Here is an 18,135-nt window from a genome sequence, read left to right on the forward strand (position 1 = left end):
TATCATGCTCCCTTAGGTGCTGAACCTCCTTCCCTCGCTCCTTAGACTTTGAGAGCCTTGTCCCGGCGGAGGCTCCTGTATCAGTGTTGGGACGCCTGTGTTTGTCCTATCCAGCGACGTGTACGGTGGGGTGATGGACACCCCTTCTTCCCCCGATGACTCGATGAGATCAGCCCAACTCGTTGGCGAAGCTTATGGAGGAAGTCCCGACACTCAATCATCAAGGAGATTGAGGCGTTGAGGCCGGGCCGTGTTCTTGGTGCAGGATCGCCGCTCTGTTAACGTCATAATCCAGCTTCAGTTCATCGTGCAAGCCGTATTTGCGGTGCAACAGTGGCCACTCCTCTTTCTCCGCCTCTTGTCTCTCCTTCTAACTCTTTGGGCTAGAAACTTGAGATGCGGTCGATTGTTGGCTCACGTGGCCGTCGATTCGAAATCTCCTCGCATTTCTAACAGGCCGACTTCCACTTTATGAGGCGGATAGAAGCCGAGAAGTTCATCGTGCAGAAGCCCATGGCCAGCCCTCGGTACTTTGTGTCACTTTCCCACGAATTGCACACAGACTCTGATTTCTCGCTAATACTGCTGATTCCTAAAATTCTTCTTCTGGTAGAACAAGTCTGTCCTAGAACTGCCCAGGTTGATGATCTTTGGACACCCGTCCCTATCCTTTTCGAGTCTCGTACACTCGAAGCAGTAGAACGCATCTGAGATGCCTTCGCCGCCGCAGACGATGCATTTATTTTGGTAGTTGCCGAAAGAGCATTCGTCGCAGATGCGCACGAGGGTGGTCGGTCGTACGTAGGAGTCACACACGGGGCATTTGCCATCGCATTTGTCACAGAGACGGCCCAGCGAGATGCCGGGTGCTTTGCGGCACATAACCAAGTCGGGGTGGTGGCGGGACATTGTAAAGGCTTGAAGGAGACGGATGTGTATAGAGGAGCAGAGATATCGTACTCGGATTCTGGCGGCTGCGATCTGGCGGTGGTTCTGGCACAGAAGCGACGTTGGAAAGGTCAGGAGCAAGTGTTCAAATATGGTCCATGTGACGACGCAGAAGAAGATCGAAGTGGCCAGCCTCGCGCGCGGATTTCTAAGCCTTGTTTTCCAGCGGGGCACAGTGATCAGGCTACCAATCAATCTCTAGCTCCCCGCAAAAGCCAAGCCTGGCACGTGCACGAGATCGCCGAGGCTTTCCTGCTCCTTTGATTCGATGTTTGTTCATGATCTCCCCAAAGCCATGTGCTCAGCCTAGCCACTGGCATTGACTCAGGTTGCGCCTGGGGCTGTCCTTGCCTTAAGCATCCTTTACTCACCATCTTGAGGCGTCTTTATTGTGGAAGGGCTCTCATGTCAGAATCAACAATGATATCCTCCGCCGTCCTCATCCCCGAGGAGCCACGGCTGGAACAACAACAGCAGAACGTCTCGCTGAAACGTCGTCAATCGTCCGTCTCTCAAACCTCAGATTCGAACAAGCGGCCTCGATTTGACACGCGGAAATCCACCGCCTCGAACGACGGCGAAGCGTCCCCGGGCGCCGGATCCTCCCCGACCACTGATAGGAGCGCGACGAGGCCCCCAAGTGCAATGTCACCTCCTGCAGCACGCCGTCGGCAAACCTCTGGCCTCGAGCAAGACAAGTCGCGCAACCGGCGCCTCTTTGGCGCGCTACTAGGCACCCTCTCGCAGTCCTCCCAACCTGCGCGGCGATCCTCTGCGAGCGGCGCCCAGAAGTCCAATACGGCGACGGCGATAGTAAATTCGCGCCGCGAAGAGATTGAATCCCGTCAAAGAGAACGGCTAAAGCGGGAATCGCATGAGATCGCCGAGTCTGCGCGCCAAAAACGGGAGGAATTGAACCGCGGACGGCGAAAAGAACAGCTCCAGTGGAACGAAGAAGCCATGCGAATGCGGCATAGGAATATGCGCGCCATGGCCGGGTTCCTGCACACGAAGGCTGAACCAAAGTTGTACTACAAGCCTTGGGAGTTACGCGACCTGGAAATAGAACAAATCAAGCGGCAGACGGTAGAAGTGGAAGCGAAAATCGAGCGTGAAGTCGAGGATTTCGAGGCCAAAAAGCGGAAACGACAACAGGAAGATGATGCAGATAGGCCGGTCGGAGAAAGGGATAGAAAAGAGCAACCACCGAGTCCGGCAACAAGTCGCAGTGTTGCAATGGATGTTGACGAGGGTCGCCGATCTCCAGACGAAAAGCCGCACGAAAAGAGGGAAGCCACGGACGTCGAAACCCAGAGCCATGACCGCAATGCCGACGAGAAGATGAACATCGACCAGCCTGTCCCCGAGGAAATTGCTCGGTCTTTGAGCGACGAGCAGGGACCTACAAAGCAGGCCGAAGTGGGAAGATCAACGAGCAGCAATAAAAGTGACGAGCATGACCATGGCGGCGAGGAGCTGGAGCAAGGACAAGAGGACGATGTTATCTACTGACTACTCGCGAAAGACCTTACATCGCTCACCGTCGCCTTCCGTGTGTCTGCATGCGACCTCGTCCCTGGGCAGGACCAGTATTTGGACTAGTCTCATCTTAGACTAGCGTAATCCTCCCTCCGAGGTATTATGTCATCAGATCACGTGCTGCCGGCGCTCTTTTCCTGTGATCTTCGTGACTTTCTTCTTTCCTTCCTCTCATCTTCTCCCTGCAGGTCTGAGACGTGCAATACGACCAGCTTCCTCGGTGCCTTCGGCGGTAATATTCCTCTCCACATGGGTGCAGGATCTTTGCATGATCGCCCATCATGTTTTAGCTTTTACGTCCCTCATCTCAAAGATGTCGCCCAACCCTGCAGCGTTCGTTAGCTTCACTTGTGCCTTGGCGTTGCCAAATGAGCAGGACCAATAAGCCTGCCTAAGGATCTCGCACCTCACCAGCAGCCACTTTCAACATGGCTTCGCAGTCACTCGCAGCTGACAAGGAGTCCGGCGTTTCAAAAATCAACATCTTGACCTTGAATTGCTGGGGACTGAAGTTCATCTCGAAATACAGGCAAGAGAGGCTAGCCGAAATAGGCAATCGCCTCGCGACCTATACTCCTCAACTCGATATTGTCGGTCTGCAAGAATGTTGGACGTATCACGACTATTTATCCCTTCGAGACAGCACCCGTTCCATCCTCCCATACGCAAAATTTTACCATTCAGGTATCTTCGGTGGCGGGCTAGCTATCCTCAGTCGCTGGCCAATCAAAGAATCCTCCATGCAAAGGTATCCTCTGAATGGTCGACCCCAGGCGTTCTTTCGAGGTGACTGGTTTGTCGGCAAGGGTGTGGCATGTGCCACGATCGGATTGCCCGGTGGTGTCAACATCGAAGTGTTTAATACTCATCTGCATGCCCCTTACGAGAGGGAACCGAACGACAGCTACATCTGCCATCGTACGGCACAAGCCTGGGAAATAGCTAAGCTCATGCGCGCGGCGTCGGATCGAGGTAGCTTGGTCATCGGTCTCGGAGACTTCAATATGGTCCCCTTGAGCTTCGCGCATGTCCTTGTCGAGAGCCGAGCGGGAGTGCATGATGTCTGGCGAGCGATCAAGCCTGCGAGCAGTATTGGTGCGAGTATCGACGCACCTGAGCAGGAGCGAAGGAAGCGCATGAATGAAGAAGAGACTCCGACCGTGGAAACTAGCCTTCAAGAACATGGTCACACGTGCGACTCAGTCTTGAACACATGGCGGTGGAACAAGGGCCATCAGAAAGAGCTGGCACGGGGTCATGACCGCAAAGTGTTAGCATCCGACTTGGATCCCAAGGCGAAGCGTTTGGATTATATCTTTTTCAGTGGGATAGGCCATGGATGGAAAGTCGCTGATGTGAAAGTTGCCCTGACCGAAAGGCATCCGACCCTGCTATGTTCCCTCAGCGACCACTTTGCGGTGCAGGCGACCGTTGAGAGAAGTCACACGGAACTGCCGACGATTGCCCAGGTCGAAGCTCACGCGGCTTTGAATGACACAGATACCCAAGACCCAAGCCTAGAGGTAGCGGATTTCGACGACAAGGACTTTGACAGGGCGATCTCTGCCATTCCAACGCAAGGGCGAGTTAGCCAGGACTTCTACAAGGACATTCTCCGCATGGTTGAAAAGTACAAACTGCGAGAAAGGCGACAACGGCGGTATGGTGTCCTGCATTTTGTCGGCGCATCATTGACCTCGATCGGATGCTTCGTGGCGGTGTGGTGGTCACCCAGGAATTTTGTGGCCTTTATACTTGTCCTGCTGAGCACCTTTGGTATCATGGCCGGGACGTTGAACGGTCTGATTGGGGGCTTCTTTGTGGGAACGGAGCTGCGAGCCCTGGCCGAGTTCGAATGGGAGGTGCGTAACGCGCTGTGTCTTGCAGGTGGTCCAGCCGTGGACGATCGATCACTGGCGGTCAAAGATTGGTATGATTGAAGGTCAAAAATATCACCTTGCCGCGTCAATACTCCGAAGCATCTCGTCCACTGGCTGCAGCGTCGAGATGGTGCGAGAGACGCGAGTTATCCGGCTCGGCAAGCGCCCAGCGACAGTGGCGCTTAGGCGACCGGGCGGGAGATGAGCAGCACCGACCGAATCAAGCATAAGCAGCACAGACGGACGAGACACGACCTACAGACGAATGACGAAACAGGGGACAGCAGAAAAGGAGATACTTGGCTGTGGCTGACGAGAAGCAGTCGGGGTCTGGAGCTGGCAGCGGACTGAAGAGTGTGTTGTGATGTTGTGATCAGCCGATTGTCCTGCTGCGTTGGATTGGTTTCGCAATTCGACAGCTCAAAAGGCGACCTCCCACCCTCCTCACCTCCTCCGACCTTTTCTTCCACCACGCCATCACAACGCCTTACCTTTCTTCGAAAACGGGCGGAAACCGGTCGCCTCGTCGTTATTGACTCGACGCGTAAATTTGAACCCGTCGCGACTTCTCCATCGCCAGGTACGTACATATGTTCCCTGTCTTATCGCCGATGCTGCGACAGCACCTTCGAGCTAGCTGCCTGACTTCCACCCTCCACCACTGCCTTGACGTCTTCCGCGTGACTCATCTGGTGTCGCGAGGGAGTTATCTTCCTTCTCCCCAAAGCATATAAATATGCGACATTGCTCCGTGTAGTTATCACCACATTCCTCACTGCCCGCCTCACCGATTCCCCGGCTCACCCCGCCTTTCTCACACCTGAGTTGCATATCACCTCAACCGCAAGCTGACATTACTACTTAAGTAGCCTTCCAGCGCACGCCCAAACCTGACGACCTACACAGTACTATCGCCACCAACTCAAACCACCAAAACAGAGACACCCCAGCCCCAAAATGGCTCAAACACGCGGCGCAACCGGCAACTCCAAGCCACGAGTCTTCGCGACCGTCTCCACGGAGCCAACGCGCAAGCGCAAGACTCCCGCCACCAGCACGACCGCAGGCACGAAGGCAAAGACCACCAAGAGCGCCACAGGTGCCGGTGTGACCAAGAAGCGCGCCGCAAACACAACCCACAAAAGGAAGCCCAGCGTGAAAGACAAGGTCGAGGGCGCGGTCGAAAAGATCGAGGGCACAATCGAAGGTAAGCCAGCCAAAAAGGCCGCAGGCACCAAGAAGATGCGCGGCACGGACGGCAAGAATAACAAGACGGCGAAAGTCAAGACCGTGGAGGCTTAGACGAAGAACCGTGATCGTGGAAAGCGCGACCGTCAAGGCAGACTGGTGGCGAGAGGACGCGATGACTTTGACTATCACGAGAGAGAGCGACACTGTGCTAGGATACGACACTTGGATTTGTTTTCCCTTCGAGCTTCTGCGACGATCGGGGCCCCAGTAGCGGTACCAGGGGCGTTTTCGCAGACGAGGCGCCACTCTCGCAACCCACGGCAAGGTGCCCAAAGGGAACTACCACATTGATTGACCTGGCAGTGAGTGGGAGCTGCTTTCTTCTTCTCCCTCCGGTGTTCTAATGCGCTTTTTGTACGGGCGGCGTTGTGTCAATTTATTGCTTGCTTGCTTTGGATCGGATGGGTTACGATAGGACGGGACAGGACACCATGCACTACGCAAGCAAGCAAGCAAGCAAACAAGCAAGCAAGCTAGCATGTACACGAGGAAATGCTATGGTTTATTATATCCCGAGTCTCGAACGTTCCGCCCTCTTGAGAGTAGTGACGCCCACCCCGCGTTCGACATGCGCACCGCGCACCTTGGGCCTCTGCCCTGAGCTGCCTTGCGTTACTCTGCGTTAACTCTACTCTACTCTGGCTGTATCTCTGAGAGGGCCCTCCCACACGATCTATCCCACTCACTCCAGCCCAGGCCTTGATGAAGTCACTCCTTCTCCTTTCTTTCCCTTTCTTTATCATGTACATGCTCTGCTTATCATGTGCTGTGCTATGGACATTTAATTCCCGTCGTACTCATGTTCATGTTCATGTTCATGTTCATGTTCATGTCCAGAATCAAGCCACGGTTGTGGACTGAGATGAATCAAAGAGGGCGAATGCAATGACGAGGAAACACATGACATGACAAACATGAGAGCGTTCGCCCGACTCGTTGACTTGGTTGAATACCGTGTGTCCGGTTCAATCGATCTTAACCTATGGAGTATGCATCTGTGTGGTGGTATCATTTCAATCTTTATCTACCTTGGACCAGTCATATCATATCCCCCATGCCTGGACCTGCCTTTCCTTTCGTTCCTTTTATCCCCTTATGCTCATATTCCCGTACGCTAGTTCCGATCCTGCGCCGTGCCGTGCCACGCCTTTTGGGCATCCCTTTACATACTGTGTGAGTACAGTTCGAGTGTGATCGTCGCTTCGTATGCTCAGTCCATGACAAAATGACCTATGGGATGGATGTGTTGTCCAACGATAGTGTAGACCATGCTGCAGACCTCTCAGTCATCTAGGCTGTCTCGTCTATCTCGCCTGTATCCGCCGGCTTTCGGCTGTGGCTGCCCACTCAAACTGGGAAGAGGATGGTGATAGCTCTTGGTGTTCTGGCTTTGAACGCTTTGCACATCGAAATCCAGGGGCTCGGCGTATGACCCAGGAACATGAATAGATCCAGGCACATGGCGGATAGGACGCTGAGGGGTTCGGTTCTTCTCTGGTGATGGGTGTCTGGCTGGGCGAGGTCCCTGGGAGGGAGCATGAACCGGTGGAGGCGGAGGAGTCGAAACGCTGAAACTGTCTTCCTGACTGTAAGAGAAGTCGCGGCGAGATGTGCGCTTGTCGGGGCTGGGTTGACGCGAAGTGGGTACAGGGTGACTGCTGCTGTTGCTGTACACGTCGCTGCCAGTCCGGTCTGTCTGGCTGTAATCCGTTCCATAGAATTGAGCATCCGAATCCTTGTTCAGACCTCCCACACGGGCAGCTTTTTCGTGGCGATAGGCACGGACGTCTTCGTCATGGCCGCCTTCCCAAGCTGCAGCATTCTGCTCACGGATCTTCTTTTCTTTGGCCGTCTCTTTCTTCTTCTTCTTAGATTGCTTCTCCTTGATGATAGGTGCCTCGGAGGACATGACGGTCCCAGTCTCAGTCATTCCCTCTGACATGGTTCCATCTGTCCTGCTGGCCGTGTCCTTGTCCGAGTAGCCATCTCCAACGACACTGCCGCCTCCGAGTATGGTGCTCTTAGTTGCGTTGCTCAATGTGGTTCCGTTGGGCCCTTTCCGTCTCAGCACAGTAGATTTGTATTCGTCCCAATCACCCTTTCGCCACTGAAAGCCACCATTTTTGGCCCAGAAGAAGAACCAGATGGCACCCAGTGCGAAGGCAGCTCCGATTATGGCAAACAGAGCTTGGATGCCCTTCATGTTGATGTCGTTGGGGTCGACTGAACCGGCGCCGGGATTTGGGTCTGCTGTGGGTTTGGCATCTCTTGCGGCGAGGACATGGTACGTGTCTATTGGAGAGAGGATTGGTGACGAGTCATCACTCCGGGGTATGAAGGGATTATCGATGCCAGCAGAAAAGACATCTCGCTTGAGGAAAGAAGTGACGGGTGATTCTTCTGCCTTGGTCGAGCGTGCATCGAGTTCGAGTGAGGAGAATTTGAGGTCGGGAATGTCAAGGCGAGGAAGTACTGGAGCCATAACGGCAGGACGGAGCGTAATGCTCCCTGGATTGTACGGTGCTCAATGCGTGAAGGGTTGTGTAGTTCAACAATGCTGAATCGTGAGGCGTGAGGTGAGGGATTTCTAGGACTCAAGTGCTCATTGCAAGATTGAAAGCGTCAGAACAGGAGAGCAGCAAGATGGGGCGGAGGACTCACGTTTGGCAAGAGAGCTATTTGTGTAGTGGCTTCTTGTTCAGTTGTGAGTTTGCGGTGGCAGGTGGAAAGTGAAGAGGTTGGGCTGACAAGGCTGGCGAGGCTGCGGCTTTGGCGGCACCTGCACCTGATGTCATTGTTGTCGCAACCATTTTCGGCCTAGCTTCGTTGCCACGGCAGCCTCTCACGCCTGACGGTTCCACGACTCTCGAAAGTCACGGTCTCAGTCCTCTCAAGAGTCGACCAGGCCAACCTACTCATGCTTGTATCCCGCTTACGGTGAAAGAAGCAGAGGCCGAGGGTTATCGATGCTCATGGCCGGTATTATGAGGCTCGCTATGGGGTGAAGGACCCAACATGGAGACCGTGGAAGAGCGCGGTCCCATTGCCCATGTATGGCACTAATCCAAGCTCTGGGGCCTTCTCACATCCCAGATACTAAGCAAGGCTCTTACGGAGCATCATTGTCCGATTCTTCTCCATTTTGACCCACGTTCCTGATGCACTACATGCGGTGTATGTAGATTGACTGGCAGGATCCCTCGCTTGCCTTCCGCTCAGCCAACAGTGCAGATCAACTTGCCCATGGTCTGATTACTCTCCATCAGCTTGTGCGCTTCCTGGATCTCCTCCATCTTGAATACCTTTTCAACAATGACCTTGAACCGCCCGTCGACGAATCTCGGCAATGCATGCTCGACAAGCATGTCCCGTAGCCGACCCTGGTATTTCTCATCGCGACTTCTCAGACTCGAGCCCTCATACCTCAACCTCTTGCGCAAGAAGCGAGAGATGTCCACCTGCTTTTGAAGCACATTCCCGCCCAGATTGCCCAGGTTGACAATGTGGGCATCCCGCGCCGCGGCGTCGAGGTTCTGGTCGAAGTAGCCGGCGCCGATGAAGTCGACGATCAAATCCACGCCCTTGCCGTCGGTATGCTTGAGGAGGGCCTGTGCCCAATCCCCCTCCTTGTATGAGAACCCCTCGGTCGCGCCCAACGACTTGGTGAATTCGATCTTCTCCCTAGTCGACGCCGTCACGTATATTGCAGACGCGCCGTCCGCCTTGCACAGCTGGATCCCCGCAATGCTCACGCTGCTCGCCCCGGCATGCCACAGCACGCTCATCCCTGGCTTGAACTCGCCGACCACGTACAGCGCCTGGGTGGCTGTGATCCACGTCTCCGGGATGCCCGCCGCCTCCTCCCAGCTCAGCTCCTTCGGCTTGTGCACCAGCATGTGCGTGCTCACGGCGATGTACTCGGCATAAGCGCCCCCGTAGGCCAGCCCGAACACTTCATCGCCAATGTTGAAGCCGCGTTCGGGATCTGCGCCAAAGCTTTCGATGGTGCCGGAGAACTCAACGCCCATGATGGGCCCGGCTTGTGGGGGCAGCGGGTATTTGCCCTCACGCTGGAGGAGGTCCATCCTATTGAGGCCAAAAGCCTTGATCTTGACGAGGGCTTGCGAACCCTTTGGCGTGGGTTTGGGGATCTGATCGTTGATGAAGAGCGCCGAGATGGGGCCTTCGCCGCCTTTTATGTCGACCGCGCGCATCGTTGCCATGGTGCGGACGCTTGTTGTTGTTAGTCCTCGATGGTGGAGAGGTCTTCTGCCGGTGGTCGCGATGCCTGTTGTCTTGAATGAGAAGACCTTGAGTGTCCTGGGCCTCGTTTGGAAGATATACGAATGTGCCGAGTCTGGGTGACGGCGGACTGTTACTGCAAACGGAGAATATCCGGGCCTTGGCCGTGCGAGCTGTGTGATTTCTAGTGGCTTCTTCGCACGGGCGGCCGCAATGTGGTTCATTCGAAGGGGCAGATATCACAGCCTCGGAAGGACGGACTCGCGAGACAAGACTCAAAGGGCACAGGAAATATGCTTACCCGGTCCGACTTGGCCTGTGAACCAACAGAGAACCATGCGCACCAGATGAGAGAATCGTGAGAAAGAGAGGTGAAAGGCATGTGACTTCCAGCTAAACTTCATTTCACCCCTCCGTAGGGTAACCATTGTGCCATTGACTGCCGTTGCCCGTTAGTTGCCCGTTGGCTGGCCGTCAATTAGTTGGGCCCCGAGGGCTCCCGTAGAAACATTGCTCATGACGCAATCCTATTACGATGCAGGCATTTCCGCATCGCGCGCTCATTTCCGGCGGACTGCCACCACACCGTCCACTAACGTACATGTTGATGACAAAGCAACGCGATTCCCAGCGCCACCAGCAGTACTCCAACTCGAGCGTCGTGGTACACGTACTCGTCTTCTGTCCTCGTCAAGACATGGGATCAGCTGTGGCGCTCACTCCACCTGTTCCGCCAGAGACGTTGCGCTCCCGTGACAAGTCTACTCATCGATGTTGTATTGTTTGATGAGCTCAATCAGTTTTTGTGACTCGACCACAAAATTCAATGGTGCTGCTGATGTCACTTGATAGCGAACTCTGGAGTCCATGTCAGCTTCTAGTTCAACGGTGCATCGTGGAAAATCATGCTTACCGTTGTTGTTCTTGGAAACTGTCGAGTTTAGCCTTGCACTTCCAATTCCACGTCTTGCAGTTCGCCTCCGAGAATATCTCGGCCAATTTCTTCTCATCGACTTCTTTGATCTCCATCAGCTCATCTGCAGTCTTGCCGATGATCATTCTGCCCGTCTCGTCAAAGCAGCTGACCCACAATTGGCCGGTGTGATCGCTAATATTGACGGACATGATATACCGGTATTCTGGCTTGTCATGAGTTTTGTCGCATCGCTCGCACCGCCACTGACCAGGGTCGCTTTCGAAGACCTTCTTGTTACACCCTTCTGACCGACATGCCGGGTAGCAGAAGTTGTCTTGCTTGATGTACTGAATCGACGCCTTGACGGAGAAGAAGTCGGCATTTTCGGACATGCCCAGTTGTTCGTCCTTGACTCGGGAGATAGTCTTGAATGGGTCGCTTCGAGAACCAGCCCCAGCGCCGACGGTACCTTGAACGTTTGCATGTGTCGCGAAGTTGCCACTTCGGCCTTGGTCTTCAAACCAGCCTTTCAATTTGTGTGCCTCGGGCATGTCTGGGTTTGCACTCACGGAGCCGGAGCTCAGCAGACTGAGACTGCGTCCGCCGAAGTCTGACACTTTGACGCCCTTGAAAGCCACAATCGATTCAGGTGGGACGTCGAATGAGGCGGCCGTCTTTCCCCAGATAGTCAGTCGGACAGAGTAGCCGGTGTTATCGACCAAAGTCAGTTCTCTCTTGTCGTAGTGCCTGTTGGTGGTCTTGGATGTGATCTGGGCTGTCTCGCCTACCTCCTTGAGAACGCCAATTATGTCGATAGTGGTGTCCTTCTCCACAAATTGCAGGTCTGAAATCGGGGTGAAGTTGTATCGGACCTGGGGCACGCCATCTTGTACCTCGGCCTTCTCAACCACGGTTTCTCTCTCGAAGTGTAGTTCGTAGTCGTTTGCCAGGTTTGAGAACTGCTTTTTGGCGAATGCGACTCGACAAGGACTTGAGATGTAGTAGACGCTACCTTCTTGAAACACATCGTAGAGTTGATCGCACTGCTCGTTGAAGCCGGTGGCCCGAATTTCGCCACTCTCATCGAGCAGATTGACGCTGAAGAGTTTGCCCTCACCACTCCGGTTGTGCCATGTCTTGATATCCGACTTGTTCGTGCACCGTGCCTTGATGGTCCATTTGTTCGAGTATGGCGAGATCGCTTCAATCGGGTAGATGTTCGCATGCGCTGATGACGAAGGCTTAGTGTGACTGGGCATAGGTCGACTCTGCTTTGGCGACTCTTGCTTGCCATAGAACCCATTGCTCGTGATAGCTGTGTTGAATGGCTTGTCTTCCTCCTCTTCTTTCAGCTCCAATGGTACCGGATTGCCCAGTTTCTCGTGCTCGCCATACTCCTCCAGGACCTTGATTCTGGTGACAATGAGGATACTGTGTTACACCGTTAGCGTTGCCCGAGAGCATTGGAATCGTACGCACCGCTTTGCCTTGACCTTGTTGGCAGAGTAGCCCAGCAGTTGCACGAGGACGCCTTTGCGCAGAATCTTCTCCTCGATGAGGTTGTTCTCGTGCACAGCAAGCATTGTCTGCACGTAATTTTTCGTATCATTGAAGATGACTCTGTGACGTTCTTGAGCGCCACCTTGAGCAGCGATCGGCTTGATCTGGACTGCCTGCACCACGGGATTGCTGACTCTTCCCGGACGGTCGGCAAAGATGTCGGCAAGGCAACCAGCATCGATGCGCCGAAGCGCGTCAGCGGGATTGCTCATGGCTGGAAATGTAGCGTCAATACGCTATAGAAAGAGCCTGTGGTACTGATTGATCACAATGAGGTTTGCCAGGGTAGTGTGGTTTGTTCTTGGAAAGGACTTCAGTGTCGAGAGTCATGAATTACAAAACCCCGCCACTTCGCGACGCGTTGGAGCGCGTTTAAAGTGGCCCACTCGAAGGCTGCCGCCCTGTGCAGCCTGAGCGAAGAACCGCCACTGCTCCAACGAATGACGTTGAGACCGACGGTCTTCAATGTTGCTTCGCATGGACAACTGTGATCACATTGATCCGTCTATATTCTGGATTGATTCATGTTCATAAGCGGTCGAAGTAGTGAAATCCCCCCAAACACCCGCTTCGCTCGCTGTTGATGCTTAGCACCCACGTTTAGCGGGGTATATTCTCTAGACCGTCAGATTGATCAAAGTGCTGTGCCTCAAAGGTGGCCTGTTGTATCCCTTCTCTCGGACAGAATTCAGCATCAGTAACACGTGCGATTGAGATACAACACAGTGGAAGGCAAGGAAAATAGAGCCAGGGTAATAGAACTTGCTTCAATAGCACATCCGGACGTCCAGGCAACTGGCTACCGCCATGTCCAGCCCCGAACCAGCAACCAAAGCCCCTGAATCCGATGCCATGGAGGACACAACAGACACTCAAACCTCGCTCATTTCAACACAGGACTCAAAAGCTCAGGATGGACCCAGCATGGGTGAGCACTGCGTGACAGACCGACCAGCACCTTCCAGCCGGCAACCATCAGGAGAAATGTCCAAAATGGGCGACATAGACGTCTACATCTCGAAACCGGCAGACTATCCCAACACACCAGCGAAGCTTCTCCTCCTGCTCACCCCAGGCACTGGTGTTCACTCAACCAACAACCAGGTCCAAGCGGATATATTCGCTCAAGAGGGCTTTGTTGTCATCATGCCCGACCAATTCAAGGGTGACCCAGCGCCGAACTCGAACACGGCAACACTCTCGTCTCCAGTGGAGTCGCAGAGTCCCGGTCTCCTAGAGAGGATCAAGCTTGGTGCAGTTGAGACAGCCAAGTCGTTCATGGTCGATATGTGGCTGGCCAGACAGACGCCCGAGAAGGTGCTCCCTGTTTTGTTGAAGGTGATCGAGACTTGTAAGGACGAATATGCGGATGCTGTGGCGCACGGTGAAGGCATATATGGTGTTGGGTATTGCTTTGGAGCCAAGTACGTGGTTATGCTTGCGGGAGAGCACCAGGGGACGGCGCCGCAGGGGCAGGCTGCGAAGGATGTAGAAGCAGGGTCGGCCAAAAATGGTCCATTGATCAAGGCGGGGGCTGTTGCTCATGCCACGTTGGTGACGAGGGAGGACATGAAGGCCGTGAAGGCGCCATTGATGCTGATTTGTGTCGGTGAGTTGAAGCAGACATAGGTTGCTACAGGATGATCGCTGACCGGGTTCCAGAGAACGACCCACTGTTTCCTGAAGAAGTGCTTGAGATCGGCCGAAAATACTTTGCAGCGAGCAACGTCGAGCACGAAATCAGTACATATCCGGAAGTGCCACATGGTGAGTTTCGACCTCAAAGAGAGGTTTTCGTTGTCGACGCTGGAAAAGCTGACACTGGACCAGGATTCGCTGTCTACGGAGACTACGATTCGCCAGCTATCAAGCAAGCACAGGAAACAGCCTTCCAGCAGATGCTCAACTGGCTGAAGGCGCATTGACGTTCTCACACTGGAGTTGATGCAGTTTCCTTTCCTGTTGGAGAGGTACGGTGACGACAAAACAAATGATACCCGTAGCATGAACACAATGAGAAACTCGGCGCACTTAGAGTCGTTGCATTGACGCGGCAGCAGACCTGAATGCCTTCTTGCTCACCTAGTGCTGTAGGGCCAGCTTTCCCAGTAAACCTGTATCGCTTCCGAGGTGGTCTTTTTGGAAGCACAGAACAAAACGATGCCTTGTATCCCGCTAGCATTTCGGGTGTTGACCAGTCTCGCCTGCCCGTTGCTCATCAACCTCCCAAAATCTCTGCCACCAACCCCCCTCCCGCGATGAATCGTCGTTGTTGTCATTCCTCATTTCTGCATCATCAATTGTACGAATTCGTTGTAATCGATACGACCATCGCCGTCCTGGTCGGCTTCCCGGATCATCTCATCCACCTCGTCATCTGTGAGCTTTTCGCCAATCGAGGTCATGACGTGGCGCAGCTCGGCGGCAGAGATGAAGCCGTTGTTGTCTCGGTCAAACACCTTGAACGCCTCACGGATCTCCTCCTCGGAATCGGTATCCTTCATCTTTCGAGCCATCATCGTGAGGAACTCTGCGCGATCCGTCAGCCAACCACCACAATCTGGGCGAGGCCTTCTTTCGTACCTGGGAAGTCGATGGTGCCATTGTTGTCTGCATCCACCTCATTGATCATGTCTTGCAGTTCAGATTCTGAGGGATTCTGGCCAAGCGACCTCATGACAGTGCCCAGCTCCTTGGTTGTGATTTGCCCTAGCAGTACGTGTCAAGGGTCGCCCTAGAACTGAAGAGCGATTGCTTCGGTGCAGAGCCACTGTGCGTGGGAGTACATACCATCACCGTCTTTGTCCTGGGGGCCTGGGTGTCAGCGCTGCAGGCATCAATAGCGGAAGGTGGCGAACATACGAACAGAGAGAAGGCTTCCTTGAACTCGGAAACTTGCTCTTCGGTCAGCGAGTCCGCCTGTAGCCATCCAAATGTCAGTCGGTGATCTAGGTAAGTGAGGTTTCACGATTGTAACCACAATCTAGACACAAGTCGTACCATGATGGAAGTGTCTTGAGTGGGAAGTGAGGTTGATGCTGGCCGGGAACGATATTCGAGAGCGCGCAGGATTTGAAGCTGATTAACGATAACTTTGTGCGTCAGAAAGAAGTCAGTATTTCACAGCAGCCGAAATAGCGGCGTAATTGAATTGCGTTGTTCTCTGTAAAAGGAGCCTCGAACCTTGACTGGCCGCCCGCAGCTGAGGCTCGAACGAGCGCGGGCGCATTCCTCGCCCGGACCAATGATTTTCCGCTCCGGCTCCTTCCAGCCTTCACTGTCTCGCTGTTCCTCGGAAGGTGGTGGTGCCTGTGTCGTCCATGTCCTTCAGCTGCGAGTGATGCTACCACCCTTTCCGGCGCAAGGTATCTAGGTTGGTTCAGATGGTCTCATTCTGAAGCAGTGATCAAAACCTCTGATCTAGCCGTGCCTTAACGCGCCATGACAACGACAGCAACTGAGTTCCAGACGACAGGCGACAGTCGCACGTGAAGCCCGTCAACTTCACCCACGTTTCGAACATGTGGAGAGACCGCACGAACCTGTATAGCTCAAGCCCTCGAAATCACACGAGCCGCGCTAACACTGTTCAGCTACATATCCTATCGACAATCCTATTCACACCACCCTGCGAAGAGACCCAGATTCCCAGCAAGCAATGGCTTCGCCGACCAGGGCTCGGAGGAGACTCGCGGTCTCATGTCAACAGACGCATACGACGACGGCGACGCCGTGATCGAGATGGACTTGCTCCCTCCACGGTGGATTGACGTGCAAGATGAGGTTGGGGACCTGCTCAAAGACATCACCCTGAAGGCGGCCAAGTTGGATAAGCTGCATTCGAAGCACGTCCTGCCAGGCTTTGAGGACGACTCGGTCAAGTTGCAGGAGGAGCGCGAGATCGAGCAACTGACCACCGAGATCACACGAGGCTTCCAAGAATGCCAAAGGGCCATCAAGCGCATTGAGATCATGGTCAAAGAAGCGAGTCGAACCGGCAACCTGCAGAAAGGGGACGAGGTCATGGCGAAGAACATCCAAGTCGCTCTGGCCTCGCGGGTTCAAGAAGTCAGCGCGACATTCCGCAAGAAACAGAGCATCTATCTCAACAAGCTGCGGCAGCTGGGCGGATTCGAATCGCCCATCGGCCGAGCCTCAACCCCGGTGCAGAATCCGTATTCCGACCCAGCACTGATGGAATCCGAGGTGGACAAACGGCTGGGCCAGTCCGCGTTGCAACAGACGGCGCAGAAACGGCTGCACAGGAACGACGCCGCCATCGCCCAGCGGGAACAGGAGATCAACGACATCGCCAAGGGCATCATTGAATTGGCAGACATCTTCCGCGACCTCCAAGCCATGGTCATCGACCAGGGCACCATGCTCGATCGCATCGACTACAACGTGGAGCGCATGGCCACAGACGTAAAAGGAGCGGAGAAGGAGCTGGTCGTCGCGACCAACTACCAACGTCGTAACACTAAGCGGAAGATTCTCCTGCTGCTCTTCCTCCTCGTGGTCGGCATGTTTGTCCTGCTCCTCATCAAGCCGAAGAGAAGTGCTCAGACACCACCATCTGTAGCTCCTCCTGCATCACCAGATACTCCTCCCTGAAGTCAACTGGCCAAAGCGAGAACAACAACAATATGAGCTACTATCAGCAGATTCCGGGCACAACCAGCCTACCTGAGATGGTGCCACAGTTGCGGCATCTTTCACCACCTTGACGCAGAAGGGACGGCGAAGGGACGCCAGGGGACGCCAGGGGAACCGCCGTAAAGTACGTCCGGCGTGGCAACGCCAGCAGCACCCTCCCATCTTGCGGAAAGATCAGCCAACGTGTGGTTAGGTCAAGAAAAATCCCACGATCGCTGATACCTAAAGAGGCGGGAACTCGACAGATGAAATGTCCAATTCTGGACTTCCGCAAAGGAGTCTGTTCATCCAGACAGTGGCTAGGCAAGCTTGCTGGCGGAGAGAACATCTGCAGGCACGGAGGCACACCACGATGTCACATTGCTCTATGTAAGTCTGGCTTGCGTCCGAGGTCGTCCGAGGTCGTCCCAGGTACGTCGTACTGATGATGGACTAGAGTACTCTTGACTTTGGATGTCATTGCGACTAAGCAGTTCAACCATTTTGACTGTGGACCTGATATAGAGGGATTCATCAACCAGGACCATAATTTTTGCCCAGCAGGGAAATGAAGACGAATATAGTACGGAGTACGCCTCTTAGCTGCGCTAAGAAACGCATGAGACTGTCGCCGTCCTTTTCAGTCGTGTTTTCTTCTTCCATCCGCTGTAGCTGGAGCAGCCGACGCATCCCGAGTCTTGCCTCAGCTCACGCCTACCTCCACATTCGTCGTCGCATTGTAGGGGACTAGGGAACTGGAATAAAGTCGTGCAAGGATCTCCAGGCTGTAAAATCCTTGGAGATACAGTAGCGACCCCCCTTCACCAGCCTAGCCTGCGAACCTGTCGCTCATGCACACCACCGCCAGGGTTCCGTTTCCACATCCGCAGGACGGCCGGGGGATGCATACAGTAACTGCAGTTGCCATGTGCTGCCACTGTACCATCTACAGTACAGTACCTGGAATGATCCAAACGATCCAGAGCCCATAAAGCCGGGGGGGAGACCTGTCCTCCTGCTACAGAGGGAGAATGCTATGCGCCCGTCCGTCTCGCATGGCTTGCAAAGTGGTAATTACAGTATCTGGCAATCTGCAACTGGCGCACTGGTGGACTGAAGTCTCCGGGTTCGTCGTGCAGTGCAGTGCAGTGCAGTGCAGTGCAG

At 54.3% G+C, this 18,135-nt stretch overlaps 10 protein-coding genes across 10 annotated transcripts; 5 read left to right on the forward strand and 5 right to left on the reverse strand.

Annotated features, from left to right (window-relative positions):
* Positions 1–576: 576 nt before the first annotated feature.
* G647_00589 (uncharacterized protein) lies at positions 577–909 on the reverse strand (the record flags this gene model as incomplete). The annotated part of the gene is made up of 1 exon (XM_008723992.1): positions 577–909. One exon carries the CDS (start codon positions 907–909, stop codon positions 577–579), a length of 333 nt encoding a protein of 110 aa, XP_008722214.1.
* A 444-nt stretch (positions 910–1,353) lies between these two features.
* On the forward strand, positions 1,354–2,460 carry G647_00590 (uncharacterized protein; the record flags this gene model as incomplete). The annotated part of the gene is made up of 1 exon (XM_008723993.1): positions 1,354–2,460. The coding sequence occupies one exon, from the start codon at positions 1,354–1,356 to the stop codon at positions 2,458–2,460; it is 1,107 nt and encodes a 368-aa protein (XP_008722215.1).
* Positions 2,461–2,915: 455 nt separating this feature from the next.
* Positions 2,916–4,427, forward strand: G647_00591 (uncharacterized protein; the record flags this gene model as incomplete). The annotated part of the gene is made up of 1 exon (XM_008723994.1): positions 2,916–4,427. The coding sequence occupies one exon, from the start codon at positions 2,916–2,918 to the stop codon at positions 4,425–4,427; it is 1,512 nt and encodes a 503-aa protein (XP_008722216.1).
* An 897-nt stretch (positions 4,428–5,324) lies between these two features.
* Positions 5,325–5,669, forward strand: G647_00592 (uncharacterized protein; the record flags this gene model as incomplete). Its single annotated transcript, XM_008723995.1, has 1 exon — positions 5,325–5,669. One exon carries the CDS (start codon positions 5,325–5,327, stop codon positions 5,667–5,669), a length of 345 nt encoding a protein of 114 aa, XP_008722217.1.
* A 1,231-nt stretch (positions 5,670–6,900) lies between these two features.
* Positions 6,901–8,100, reverse strand: G647_00593 (uncharacterized protein; the record flags this gene model as incomplete). Its single annotated transcript, XM_008723996.1, has 1 exon — positions 6,901–8,100. The coding sequence occupies one exon, from the start codon at positions 8,098–8,100 to the stop codon at positions 6,901–6,903; it is 1,200 nt and encodes a 399-aa protein (XP_008722218.1).
* Positions 8,101–8,833: 733 nt separating this feature from the next.
* G647_00594 (uncharacterized protein) lies at positions 8,834–9,841 on the reverse strand (the record flags this gene model as incomplete). Its single annotated transcript, XM_008723997.1, has 1 exon — positions 8,834–9,841. One exon carries the CDS (start codon positions 9,839–9,841, stop codon positions 8,834–8,836), a length of 1,008 nt encoding a protein of 335 aa, XP_008722219.1.
* Positions 9,842–10,621: 780 nt separating this feature from the next.
* Positions 10,622–12,548, reverse strand: G647_00595 (uncharacterized protein; the record flags this gene model as incomplete). Its single annotated transcript, XM_008723998.1, has 3 exons — positions 10,622–10,718; positions 10,774–12,207; positions 12,256–12,548. 3 exons carry the CDS (start codon positions 12,546–12,548, stop codon positions 10,622–10,624), a joined length of 1,824 nt encoding a protein of 607 aa, XP_008722220.1.
* A 595-nt stretch (positions 12,549–13,143) lies between these two features.
* On the forward strand, positions 13,144–14,261 carry G647_00596 (uncharacterized protein; the record flags this gene model as incomplete). Its single annotated transcript, XM_008723999.1, has 3 exons — positions 13,144–13,945; positions 13,999–14,103; positions 14,167–14,261. The coding sequence occupies 3 exons, from the start codon at positions 13,144–13,146 to the stop codon at positions 14,259–14,261; spliced, it is 1,002 nt and encodes a 333-aa protein (XP_008722221.1).
* Positions 14,262–14,618: 357 nt separating this feature from the next.
* G647_00597 (calmodulin) lies at positions 14,619–15,013 on the reverse strand (the record flags this gene model as incomplete). The annotated part of the gene is made up of 2 exons (XM_008724000.1): positions 14,619–14,866; positions 14,920–15,013. The coding sequence occupies 2 exons, from the start codon at positions 15,011–15,013 to the stop codon at positions 14,619–14,621; spliced, it is 342 nt and encodes a 113-aa protein (XP_008722222.1).
* An 844-nt stretch (positions 15,014–15,857) lies between these two features.
* On the forward strand, positions 15,858–16,950 carry G647_00598 (uncharacterized protein; the record flags this gene model as incomplete). The annotated part of the gene is made up of 2 exons (XM_008724001.1): positions 15,858–15,880; positions 15,930–16,950. The coding sequence occupies 2 exons, from the start codon at positions 15,858–15,860 to the stop codon at positions 16,948–16,950; spliced, it is 1,044 nt and encodes a 347-aa protein (XP_008722223.1).
* Between the last annotated feature and the right edge of the window lie 1,185 nt (positions 16,951–18,135).

This window comes from Cladophialophora carrionii (genome assembly GCF_000365165.1).
Source record: "Cladophialophora carrionii CBS 160.54 unplaced genomic scaffold supercont1.1, whole genome shotgun sequence".
NCBI lineage: Eukaryota > Fungi > Ascomycota > Eurotiomycetes > Chaetothyriales > Herpotrichiellaceae > Cladophialophora > Cladophialophora carrionii.